Source organism: Oryx dammah, unplaced genomic scaffold, assembly GCF_014754425.2.
Source record: "Oryx dammah isolate SB20612 unplaced genomic scaffold, SCBI_Odam_1.1 HiC_scaffold_22, whole genome shotgun sequence".
NCBI classification, from domain to species: Eukaryota; Metazoa; Chordata; class Mammalia; order Artiodactyla; family Bovidae; genus Oryx; species Oryx dammah.
The window spans coordinates 211,710-224,565 of NW_024070206.1; the positions used below are offsets into that span (position 1 = coordinate 211,710).

The window sequence follows — 12,856 nt, forward strand, 5'->3', positions numbered from 1 at the left end:
TGTCAAGTGGCCATCAAATGCAAGGAGGAAACCCCTGGAACGAGTTCGAGTCGAGCATTTCTTGTGCAATGAGAGACATTTGCTGGAGTCTATGGGAGTGGACGTTACCTTGCTTGGATCCCTGAGAAACTGAAGGTGCTGACAGCTGCCCCTGGCAGGCCTGGGGAGATCTGCGCTAAAGCCAGAGTCATATCCGGGAACACAGGCTGGTTGCAGAAGTCATGGGGTGGGGAATGGATGGTGCTATCGTGGTCTCAGGGTTTGTCTCAGAGGATGAGGCTTAGGAAGTCAATTGTCACCAAATGTAAAGGAGCCTTGGCAAACCTCCCTCGTCATTAAGTGCCTGCTTCTAGCACTGTGGTAGAGACCCTTCACCAGGCTCAGTACTAAGTCATAGAACATAATTAAGAACTCAATGAATGGAGAACGAATCATTAAGAAATTATAAAAATAGAGAATGAAACACACTATGTGATCACCCCTACATTCACATGGAATCAAGAAGCCTTCATTCAAATGTGAGAGACCAAGACTCAGTGATTCCTAGTTCATGCACAAAGAAAAGTCTCTCTCTTCCTACATGCTACCAAGAAATTAAGAGACCCATAAAAGCAAATCTGGGAGGCAGTGCGATTTTTCTGATATGAGAAGTTATAGGATAAAATTTTGACTAAGGCCTTACTCCGTCCTTCCTTAATATATGATATTAATCAATTCAAGGGGCTTCCCGGTTGGCACTGGTGGTAAAGAACCAGTTTGCCAGCACAGGAGACATAAGAGACCCAGGTTCAGTCCCTGGACCGGGAAGGTCCCCTGGAGGAGGGCATGGCAGCCCACTCCAGAGTCTTGCCTGGGGAGTCCGCAGGGACAGAGGAGCCTGGTGGGCTACAGCCCATCGGGTCACAAAGAGTGGAAAATGACTGAAGTGATCAGCAGACACACACAAAATCAATTGGAATGTTAAACGTCAATCGAAAACTGCTGAAAGGAAGGGTTGTAGAAATGGTTCTAGAGACAGGAGACGTGAGCGAGGGTTGGACGGTGCTAAGCATGAGTAGGATGACTGTCCGAGTGTAGCTGGAGGCCTAGCAATGGGGAGATGGGTGGTGACGGGGGAACTGTCTCAGTCTGCCGTGACATGCCGTCAGACAAGACTGTTCCCCAACTAAGGGACGTTAAGGTAAATCTGATTCCTCCTGTTCAGATGCTATGTACAGACCTGTATCTGTATGGGAGTATTAAAACAGTCATTGCCAGATATCCTATTATTGAAAGCTTGAAGGATTTTCTCAGGTAACCAACTTACCTGCACATGGGTATAACCACGGGCATAATAGGAAGGGAGAGGTGAAATGCCCCCTGGGATGTGCACCTCAGTAAAGCTGGTGAACCTTCACGCCCTTCACAAGGAAGGAAGAAAACAGGAGGAAAACAGAGGAGCTATTTTTGAAGCAAGCTACACGGTATTACAAATAGTGGGATGGCTCCTGGACACGTCGTTTCCTCTTCAGTTTTATTGGATTCCGGGATTCAGGACGCCAATGATGTTGGTATATTTAGAAAATACCGAAAGACGGGTTGGCAAGTACTGACTTGCAAAATCATCTGAGACGCGCTGAGTGTCCTGTGACACTGTGTGCCATCGTGGTGTCTTCACCTTGTCTAATACGCGCTAGGAGCACTTTTGAAAAGGAGGGGGAGAAGGATGTGATTCGGTTTCCTATTTGAACTAACCCAAGTTCCCTCTAAATTTAAGCAAAATCCCTTGCTTTCCATACGTGCTCAGTCGTGCCCCCCTCTTTGCCACCCTATGGACTGACTGTTGGCCGAGAGACTCCCCTGTCCGTGGGATTTCCCAGGCGAGAATACTGGAGAGGGCTGCCGTCTCCTCCTCCAGAACAAGATCGAGAGCTTGCTCACTTAGCGCCTCTTCCTCGAAGCCAGCCTCGGCACCGCAAGCCTCAGTAACTTAGTCACAGGTGGAATCGGCTCAGTCAGTGGTTCCCTTGAGTCCTCGACTCCTGCTCTGTCCTCCAGGCGCAGCCGGGGCTCCTTGCTTCTTCTCTGGCCTCAGAGCCCTTTCTCTTTGAGCCCAGAGACGTCCACCCTGCTCCGGCCCACGGACCTCCCTGCTCTCTGGCAGCGTCCGAGACGCAGCCTCGACCGGGAGCTCTTATCCCTCATGTTTGTCGTTTCTCACCCTGGGTCTTTTCTCCTGCTGTTTCCTTCTTCTTTAGACTCAGCTCCCCATCAGACTCCAGCAGACTCCATCCTCACTCAGCCCACCCAGTCTCAGCTCAGGGGTGTCTGACCTCCAGTGTCATTCGGGGGTCAGGACACATAACCCGGAGGAGCCCCAAGAGCAGCAGGGCTGAGGTCAGGAATCATCTTTCCGGTTTAGACACACGCGTCTGCCCTTCTTCCAGCTCGTGTCCCCATCCCTGTGCTTCCAGGACGCTGTGCTGGGCGAGTCTTCCTGTGAGTGGGTGCTGTGCTGGGTCTGCAGACTCTGCTCGTGGCAGAGGTTAAAAAGGAGCAGGGATAGTAACAAGCCTGGAGACGAGCAGAGAGTCAATACCCCACACACGTGCTTCCATCACAGGCTGGTGGGAAATGAACGGAGCAGCTTCTGGGGAGGGCAGCCCAGCGGCTCTAAGTCATCGACTTTCCGTGTGACCCACAGTTTTCACTGTTGGGTAAATGCCTGAGATATGAAAACAAATGTCCACAGCGAAGTTTCTAAATTTTATGCAGTCCAAGAGAGCATCTGAAACCCAGCCTTCACTCCTAGTGACTGTGAGGCTCACGGAGGAGAATCTTGGGACTCACTTCCACCCCTCCAGATTTTGTGGAAGGACGTGATCTCTCTTGAGAGGGCAGAAGAGGCAGGTTCTTTTCATCTAAACACAAGGAGATTTGTCAGTAAAGGCCCAGGGTCTGTCTCCATACCTCCCTCTGGGGAGTGGATACACAGGTCGTCTCCTGAGCCAGGTACCTGCCTGGAGAGCTCACTTGGGCCGTTCACCGCCTTAGACACCTGGGCGTCTCCTCCCCACCACACTGTGCCTCGTACATGTCTTCCTGAAATCGGGGAAACAACGGATCTGCCTGAATATGGCGTTAAAGGGGAAAATGGGTGAATACATAACCCCCCTTAGTAAAAGCCAACAATTTACAGCATCGTCCTGCTATTGGAACATGAACACATGAAGAGAAAGTGGCTCCAGCAGTAGGAGACTTAACCGTGACATTCAAAGAGCACGGTCCCCGCCTCTTCTCTCATACAGGCGTTCGGCTCTGTCCTCCTGAGCATGAATCAGGAGTTGCTGTGTGACAGAGCATGATGACCAAGAAATGTCTTCATCAGTTCAGTTCAGTCGCTCAGTCGTGTCCGACTCTTTGCGACCCCATGAATTGCAGCACGCCAGGCCTCCCTGTCCATCACCATCTCCCCGGAGTTCACTCAGACTCGCGTCCATAGAGTCCGTGATGCCATCCAGCCATCTCATCCTGGGTCGTCCCCTTCTCCTCCTGCCTCCAATCCCTCCCAGCGTCAGAGTCTTTTCCAATGAGTCAGCTATTCGCATGAGGTGGCAAAAGTACTGGAGTTTCAGCTTTAGCATCATTCCTTCCAAACAACACCCAGGACTGATCTCCTTTAGGATGGACTGGTTGGATCTCCTTGCAGTCCAAGGGACTCTCAAGAGTCTTTTCCAACACCACAGTTCAAAAGCATCAATTCTTTGGCGCTCAGTTTTCTTCACAGTCCAACTCTCACATCCACACATGACCACAGGAAAAACTATAGGCTTGACTAGACAGACTTTTGTTAGCAAAATAATGTCTCTGCTTTTGAATATGCTATCTAGGTTAGTCATAACTTTCCTTCCAAGGAGTAAGTGTCTTTTAATTTCATGGCTGCAGTCACCATCTGAAGTGATTTGGGAGCCCCAAAAAATAAAGTCTGACACTGTTTCCACTGTTTCCCCATCTATTTGCCATGAAGTGATGGGACCAGATGCCATGATCTTCGTTTTCTGAATGTTGAGCTTTAAGCCAACTTTTTCGCTCTCCTCTTTCACTTTCATCAAGAGGCTTTTTAGCTCCTCTTCACTTTCTGCCATAAGGGTGGTGTCATCTGCATATCTGAGGTTATGGATATTTCTCCCGGCAATCTTGACTCCAGCTTGTGTTTCTTCCAGTCCAGCGTTTCTCATGATGTACTCTGCATAGAAGTTAAATAAGCAGGGTGACAATATACAGCCTTGACGGACTCCTTTTCCTATTTGCAACCAGTCTGTTGTTCCATGTCCAGTTCTAACTGTTGCTTCCTGACCTGCATACAGATTTCTCAAGAGGCAGGTTAGGTGGTCTGGTATTCCCATCTCTTCATAATGGACCTCAATTTATTTTTCTGGTACATTTTTGTGTAAGAATGAGAAAACTGCCCCCCAGATGGCCCCTGAGAGCAGGTGACTCTACAGGAAAAAGAGTTTCCCTTTGACCTTAGAGCTCAGGGCCCAGCTAGGTGGCTGTCAGGAGGATGTCAGGGGTCACAGGGAGGACCGCAGCCAAGGTCCCACTTTTTGGGGAAGGCAACTGATACCTATTCTCCACACATGGCTGAGACACTTTGCCAGTATCTCTTAAACTGAGAATTTAAAATATTTTCCTAGTTGTGCGAATAATTCTCAAGGACATCAGGTTGGACCAGCTCTAAGAACATAAAATAGAAAATGTAAGCTATTTAATCATTTTTGTTAGAAGTGGTCTTAAGGACAATTCAGCATGTAAGAGAAGACAGATTTTTATGGGTTATGTCTGTTTGGAAATAGCAGCTCAAGGCATGTAAAGAACTCGGAGCTTAACTGTCCTGTCTTTGGGCTTAGACACCTACAGGTATTTCACAGGAGCTAGTGACTGTGGTTCCGTTTCTTCTGGGGATGAGAAGGAAGTTCAGGAATTGGACAATAGTCTAATCTTCACTCACAGAGACTGTGCTTGTGAAGGTGACAGTCCCTGGTGAAGAAATCAGAAGTTGATCTTGAAATACCAGCTGCTTTGAGGAACTGGAGGCGGCTAGAGAGGGATATATCCAGGGCTGAGAGCTCCCGGCACACAGGCTTGCAGACTGCCTGCCCAGCTTCTCCAGGAACACAGGTAAGTGCTTCCAAAGCTCTGTGTAACTCCATGAATCCTTTCTGAAAATAATAAGGATTATGGTCTTTTTTTATCCTACTTCTATTAATATTTCTTTGGTATGGTGGTACTTCACTTATTCTGCCAGAGCAAAAGTAAAACATCTTTTTCTCCTGATTTAGTTCTTAGATTATTTATTTACTTCCCAAAAAGTCTTGCTTCTTTGGAAGCACATGTGATCAGGGGTAGGATATCCAAGACCCACGAATCCTTCAAGTAAGATCCTTCTACAGAGGAAGGTGCCTAATGGGAGATGGCTGAATGTTACCACATCAGTCTTTGCCTGGTGTCTGTTATAAATCATTTTTTACCCAGTCTTAATGCAATCACTAAGGAGGAAAAGATAAAGATAGTCTATTACTTTTTCACAAATTTTCTTTAAAAACTAATTTCAATAGTCCTCTAATTATGAAATGCATACTGTTCATTTTAAAAGGCTTGAAAAGTAAGAAGATGAGAAATGTTGATTGCCAGAATCACGCAACCCACATATATGGCATTAAAAAAAATTATTACAGTGTTACAGACTAGCTTTCCTTCACCAGAGTGATGATAAAATGCCTCTGATGCTCTTCCAGGACTTCCAGACCACATCCAGCCACCATGAGTTCCCTCGGTGAAGCAATCGTCCACCTTGCAATTGATCTGTTCCACCAGATCAGACAATCAGAGAAGGAAAACATCTTCCTGTCCCCTTTCAGTATCTCGTCAGCCTTAGCCATGACTTACTTAGGGGCCCGAGAAAACACCGCATCCGAAATGCAGAAGGTAGGTGGCAGCTGCCTTTCCATCACGGGTTTGCACGGCTTGTCTGCTGGCTGGTGTGCAGATGACCACAGGTCTGGCTGTCCCCAAGTCCCACGGGAAGCTCAAGCAGCCCCACGACTTGGTGGGCACAGAGGGGGGCACACACTCTCCCGCAGGGCTCCCCACCTGCTCCTTGTGCCTGGACTTCTTCTGGGGGCTGGGATGAACCCCTACAGTTGCCCAACAGCCAGAGGTGAGGCTTCAATGGAAGAGTTCACTGGAAGTGAGGCCCTGACTAAAATCCACGGGAGACATCTTTACATGTTTCCTCAGTGATGAATGTGAAACGAGACACGATTCTTTAAAGTGGACAGCGCTCAAGCAGCTTTGTGTTTCCCACACACAGACTGTCTTAAGGGTGAAGCTTTCACTGGACATTCCATGTGCTTTTTCTTTGCTTCCTCTTGAGTTTGTCTCTGTGAGGGGCATTTATTTGGTATATAGTTTTGTTTGTGGGTATTCTTTTGTCCTTCCGTCCTTTCTTTTTTACTTACTCTGATGTGTACAGATCGTTACAGACTCCTTGACCCACTCCCTGTCTTCTCCAGGTCCTTCGCTTCAATGAAATCACAGAGAACCCAAGAGGAAGAGCTACAAGAAATCCTGTGAGTCAGAGAGCATTGGACGTAGAGGAGGTCATATGTCCAAGAGGGTCGTAGCTTAAACTGGGGATTTCAGATAAACTGGGAGAAGTCCGTTTTTAGAGGTCATGCTAGGCAAGTTGGAGAGTATTGTTTCTCAGTTCACGTGTGTGCGTGTGTGAAATCATTTCAGTTGTGTCCTACTCTTTGTGACCCCGTGGACTGTAGCCCTCCAGGCTCCTCTGTCCATGGGATTCTCCAGGCTAGAATACTGCAGTGGGCTGCCGTGCCCGCCTCTAGGGGACCTTCCCGCCCCAGGGATCGAACCAGCATCTCTCATGTCTCCTGCATCAGCAGACAGGTTCTTTACCACTGGCACCACCTGGAAAGCCCTCTCATTTCACTTTACATACTTATTCACTTCCCTGGTAGCTCAGATGGCAAAGCATCTGCCTGCAATGAGGGAGACCTAGGTTCGATCCCTGGATCAGGAAGATCCCCTGGAGAAGGAAATGGAAACCCACTCCAGGACTCTTGCCTGGAAAACCCCATGGACGGAGGAGCCTGGTAGGCTACAATCCGTGGGATCACAAAGAGTCAGACATGACTAAGCAACTTCACTTCACTCCCCTTCACTTATTTACCTCATATCTTTGTTTTTTCTGAAAGTAGAGAAGCATATGCTTAAAATCAGGGACTCTGAAACCTGAAGGAGCTTCAGATAGTGATCTGCTGTCCAGGAATGAGGAACACGGCAAAAATACGATGGCTCTCAGCCACAGTGACGTCATCCCAATTAGCCAGGGAAAATAAAAGGCTTCGCATGCAAATACATTCAGATAGGACAGCAGGAGCAGGGTATGGAAACTCTGATTAAGGTTATATATTATTATATAGAATGAAAATAAGTATATAATTGCATAGTTTTAATTAACTCTCAATTAAGAGCAATAAGCATATAATCAAGTATATTATGGAATATTTTGGAAAATGAATGAGAGCTACAGTTTATCTAAATAGTCTAAAACTCTGAGCCAAAAGTGAGAGATTCTGAATTGAGACAAGCCTATGCTGAAAAAATTATCTGTATCTCCTTGGAGAAGTGTCTAAGCTCTCCGAGCTCTCCTGTCTTCATGCGAATGGCACTGAAGACTTAGAGATGCTGAGGTACAGCTGTTCCCAGGCTATCTGGCACCCACTGTCCCTACCCTGGGAAGTGTGGCCGTCACAGCGAAGAACCACAGGTCACAGTCAACAGGTCTTAGAAGGTAATCCCTCAAAGGAATATAACAGGGCATCGACTTGCAACATAGGCCGACCCACAGACCTCATGTTCTCACAGCTGGTGACTTAGGAATCCTCTGGGGCTCCAGCCCTCCAGGAGCTTCTGCTCAGCTGAGACCCTCACCCTAACCATTGGAGATAGTGTGCTGGTGGAATGCTGACGCATCTCTGAGCGACTGAGCTGAGCTGAGCTGACGCATCTCTAGGTCAGCAGAGGAAAGGCTGGAGTGTGTTAGAGCAGGGAGAGAGAGCTACCTGGAAGATTTAATGTCAAGACTGGGAAAGCTAATTCCAGTAACACGCACCAATTAGGGGAAATAACCACGAACATCATCCCCGGGGATACCACCCTCTAGACAGGGATCCAACAGACCCCTGGGGGTGTAGAGTTCACATTGACAGAGAATCCAGTGAGCTCACTGTTTGGTGTTTAAAGGTTGAAAAGCCAGGAAATGTTCATCATCACTTTCAAAAGCTGCTGACGGAATTAAAGAAATCCACTGATGCCTATGAGCTGAGGGTCGCCAACAGGCTCTATGGAGAGAAGGAGTTTCCGTTTCTCCAGGTGAGTTTCCTGCTCTGTCACACCTTTAGTCTGCATGCCGGGTCCTCGGGCCCAGGCTCCTAATGGAGGGGGAGGGGTGCAGAGGAACCTGGGGACCCACACGGGGGCATTACTCCAGGGGCCGGGCTCCCCAGACACAACCCCACCCGCTGGAGTGTCCAGAGGCTGATAGCACACCAGTGAGGCGGGGCTAGGCAGTGGCTTGTGAACTCTGCTTGATCAGGATTTAACACATTTCCTTTAATTTGGGAATACCTACATAGTTACTGATAAATTACTTTTCATTCCTGCTTTCTTCCTGCTCATGTCACAGGAATACATGGATAATGTTCAGAAATTTTATCTAACCAGTGTGGAATCTGCTGATTTTAAAAATGCTGCAGAGGAAACTCGAAAGATGATTAACTCCTGGGTGGAGAGCCAAACCAATGGTAGGTTATGAGAGAGTCACTCATTAACAGTCCCCGCTGAGTCCCCGCTGTGTGTGAACACAGTGCTGGACCCTGACCGGACTTCCAGAAACGGGGGTGAGACGAGATTGAGGACGGTGGGGAGGCCCTGCAGGGGGCGGACGGTCCACGTCAGTGCGGAGAGACACGGGCCGGGGTGCTCCCAGCACCAGCCCCCTGCAGACACAGCTGAGTCTGGATGGCAGTGTTTTGTGGATCCCAAGTTTCTGCTCAGACTTCAGGGTGATTCATAAGTTTTTCTTTCAGTTAGAGGCTTAACTTCTGAATTATGATTCCCCAAGAGAAGATATTAGAAAGGGTCCCTTTGTTAATTGGGAAACAATCTTCTCTCCCCCAAAATGACCCCCTGCAGTAGGAGGTGTCTGGCCCATGTCCCCCTCCCACAGAATTGTCATGGGGGTCCTCCCCTCCCAGGGCAGGTGGCTGCCAAAGTCTCCCTGTTCCTGCAGCAACTCAGTGTGGAGAATGAAGATGAAGGCTCCCCAGGGAATGCTGTCTGCCACGCGCTCTCGATCACTGCGTGCATGTTGACTGTCCAGAAGAATATTCTGGCTACTTCTTCAGAATATTGAGCTCAAATTTGAAAAGACAGAGAGGGCAGAAGGAAGGAAGAACAGGAGAATGTGCACAGGCTGGAGGAAGCAGGAGAGGACGCCGGGGGCGGTGAGGGAGGGGTGCAGAAATGTGATCTGTGGAAACTGTTCTAGAATCAGTCATCAGGATTCCTTGTGACATGACTGATGTCCCCACACACACAGACTGAACACCTTCCCGGTCAGGAACAGGGGCGTCTCTGTGAGGGTGACTCCGTGAGGCCGGGGCTGTGAGCAAAGCCTCACCTGGTGAACCGCTGGGCATGGGGTCCCTCACGAATATTAAATCATCACTTGCAACTCTCAAAGCATCTGACAGATAAACCACTCGTGCCTTTCATGACAGACCTTTGGTTTTCTGTCTTTGCAGAAAGAATCAAGGATCTGTTTCCCAAAGACTCTCTCGACAGCACTACTGTTCTGGTTCTGGTGAACGCTGTCTATTTCAAAGGGCAGTGGAACCAGAAATTTAAGAAAGAAAGTACTGCAGAGGAAGAATTTTGGCTGAACAAGGTATTGTCTGTAGTTAATTTATAATAATGTAACATAGCTCTGTGTACAATGTGAAAGTTAAATACATATTTGATCATTTCTTCTATAACTGCTAGTAGAAGTAGGATCTTTCAAGGCTCTTTTTTCCCCTTTTTTAGTTGGTAATAGTTGAAGAAACTCTTGTCTCTAATTCACAGATTTCCCAGACCATCTCTTAGAAGGAAGATGAGTTTGGTATCTCAATAAGATTATTTTTTTTCTCCTTTGGACTAATGCCCATTTAGCATTTTTTTGCCACATGAATTTATTGCAGGATACAAGCAAACCTGTGCAGATGATGAAACAAACCAATCGCTTCAATTTCGTGTCACTGGAGGACGTGCAAGCCAAGATCCTGGAAATCCCGTACAAAGGCGGAGAGCTGAGCATGCTGGTGCTGCTGCCCAGTGAAGTGGACGGTCTGCAGGAGGTGAGGCCTGGTGTTTACAGTGCTTCACGCTGTTGCTCACACTGCTGGCGACACAGGGCCCCTGTGGGCTGCTCACAGAGGCAGTGCTCACAGAATGCTGGCGATGCGCCAGGAGAGCAAAACACGAGCGTGTGTAGTTTCTTCTCTGTTGAGTCTAGTGGAACATCGTGAAGGAGGACTTAGCATCCTGTGACTTTCCAAAAACATAGCCCTTCCAGTGTGATGTGGAAGAATACGTAGAAAACCTTAACTTCACAGGACCCAGTAATATTCTGAGAAAACTAGAATATCACTTCAAAAAATAATATGCTTGGCTCACACGTTAATATTTTGCAGCCATCAAAACTTCACCTATTCCAGTCTATTCATTTGAAGACAGGGGAAACTAAAAGTCAAATGCAGATGACTCATGGAAAATATACGCAAATTCACTCACGAACAGAATCAAACAAAGTAAAACAATGCTGAGCTCCATTCTGCAGACTGAACCCCATGCTTCGTAGAGAGGAGACAAACCAACCCATCCTGGTGCTCATTTTCTATTTAGAAGTATTCTCTCAGAGTTATTTGGAGCCTCACTGCTGGGAATTAAAAAGAAGTGAATCTTCCTTTCAGCATTGTTATATTGGTTCAAGATCATTTGTAAAGAAACCGATAACAATATCTGGCATATAAACGTCATTCCATAAATGGCCATCTGCAATTACTATAATAGCCAATGATGCTGAATTTGCAGTGAACTTGCCACACATAAAATATATATGTGGTAGCTTAGGGACTAACACACAATGCTTAAAAATATTAATTAAGTAAACACATACACTGAATCTCTACTTAATGGTCGTATTATGTAACAATTTAAACTTGATTAGAGAAACATGTCTATACAGGAAAAGTTTTCAAATAGGTCAAGCAAGTTAAAGGAATAATAATGGGTTGTACACTATAATTATATCATGCAAAAACTGCACAAAAAGACATTAACAAGACAAGACTATTTGAAAATGAAACACGTAGTGATCTGGCAACTTAAGAAGTGAAGATATATAGTTCATATTATACAAAATAAATTTATTCAATCATTCTGCTGTTATGTATGGGTATATATACACGTATATATACAGAAGGCTCAGTTTATCACAAAATATTACAAAATATTCAGCTTATAATATACAATGAGATTACATGCAATATATAAATATTATATGTATATAGTATAGTGAGTTTATATGTATAATACAACTGAACGTCCTGTATTCATGTTTACTGTGCAGATAATTGTTTTCCAGACATTTCAATCCAAGGTTAGGTGGGCTCCATGACCGCTGAGAATCCTGACAGTTGTTCCTTTTCCACTGTTCCAGCTTGAAGACCAGCTCACTGCTGAGAAGTTAATAGCGTGGACAAGCCCACAGAATATGGGGAAGAGACAAGTGGATTTATACCTGCCTCGGTTTAAAGTGGAAGAGAGCTATGACCTCGTGCCCACACTGAAAGCCCTGGGGATGGTGGACGCCTTCCATGATGGGGCCGCCGACTTCTCAGGCATGACCGGGAGACGCAATCTGGTGGTGTCGATGGTCGCCCACAAGTCCTTTGTGGAGGTGACCGAGGAGGGCACGGAAGCCGCAGCTGCTACCGGTGTAGAAATTGTTACAAGAGCAGGAAGAAATTCTGAGAGTTTCCGCTGTGATCACCCTTTCCTGTTCCTCATCAAGCACATCAAGACCAACAGCATCCTCTTCTGTGGCCGAGTCTCTTCCCCTTAGACGGCCTTGGCCAGCGGCCACACTCGGGGCACTCAGAGAGCTGTTCCCAGAGCTTGAGTGCTGGTGTAACAGGTTCCTTTGGCTTCGTTTTCCTTTCCAACCTCACAGTAAGAATATAATCACTGAAAGAGCATGTCTGTCCCTCTCCCTCTTCCCACAAACACATGGGAACCCACTCTATTTCCCCATGGAAGTCCCCATTTGGACAGAATGTTCAACTTATGATAAAAGGATATATCAATATTCTATCTTCACTTAACTTTGAAACAATGTATCTGCTGTATCAAAAATCACATCTATTAGTCAAATCTGCTCGGCTAGACCTCCACAGTTGTTTGAGTCTGAGTGGACATGGAGACACTTACAGGCTGAAACGTTCGCTCTTGTGAAACAGGCGACCAATAAAACAGTACTTTTCCAGTTTACTTGGTGCCTTTCTTCTTTTTCCTTCTTTCTTTTCAACAAAGTGCAAGTGGCCTGCCACAAGTCAGAAAGATAATTTGGAAACATATGAATTTATAAAAAGAAAAGTTCACAACCAGAGTAGAGCATGATAAGCCTGAAGAGAAAGGCTGGAACCAGAATGTGAGGATCACGGCCCGTGTTAAGGTCTGACCCCCTCAAATA

The 12,856-nt window shown here is 46.7% G+C and overlaps 1 protein-coding gene and 1 long non-coding RNA gene across 3 annotated transcripts in view; one reads left to right on the top strand and one right to left on the bottom strand.

The window, feature by feature from the left end:
- LOC120880858 overlaps positions 1-5,290 on the bottom strand; it is a 19,248-nt gene extending 13,958 nt beyond the window's left edge. Inside the window, exons 1-2 of the long non-coding RNA XR_005725136.1 lie at positions 5,276-5,290; positions 4,115-4,117 (exon numbers count right to left, since the gene is read on the bottom strand). This is a non-coding gene — a long non-coding RNA (uncharacterized LOC120880858). The remainder of the gene's footprint in view (positions 1-4,114; positions 4,118-5,275) is intronic.
- LOC120880855 (serpin B3-like) overlaps positions 1-12,604 on the top strand; it is an 18,625-nt gene extending 6,021 nt beyond the window's left edge. Inside the window, exons 1-8 of one of the 2 annotated variants that reach the window (XM_040264253.1) lie at positions 5,041-5,160; positions 5,778-5,967; positions 6,555-6,611; positions 8,308-8,436; positions 8,750-8,867; positions 9,870-10,012; positions 10,305-10,460; positions 11,825-12,604. In XM_040264253.1, coding sequence (XP_040120187.1) covers positions 5,803-5,967; positions 6,555-6,611; positions 8,308-8,436; positions 8,750-8,867; positions 9,870-10,012; positions 10,305-10,460; positions 11,825-12,229 — 1,173 coding nt within the window. In that variant the 5' untranslated portion in view covers positions 5,041-5,160; positions 5,778-5,802 and the 3' untranslated portion in view covers positions 12,230-12,604. Of the gene's footprint in view, positions 1-5,040; positions 5,161-5,777; positions 5,968-6,554; positions 6,612-8,307; positions 8,437-8,749; positions 8,868-9,869; positions 10,013-10,304; positions 10,461-11,824 lie in introns of those variants that run through there. The other variant, XM_040264252.1, reaches the window with a different exon arrangement.
- Positions 12,605-12,856: the final 252 nt, after the last annotated feature.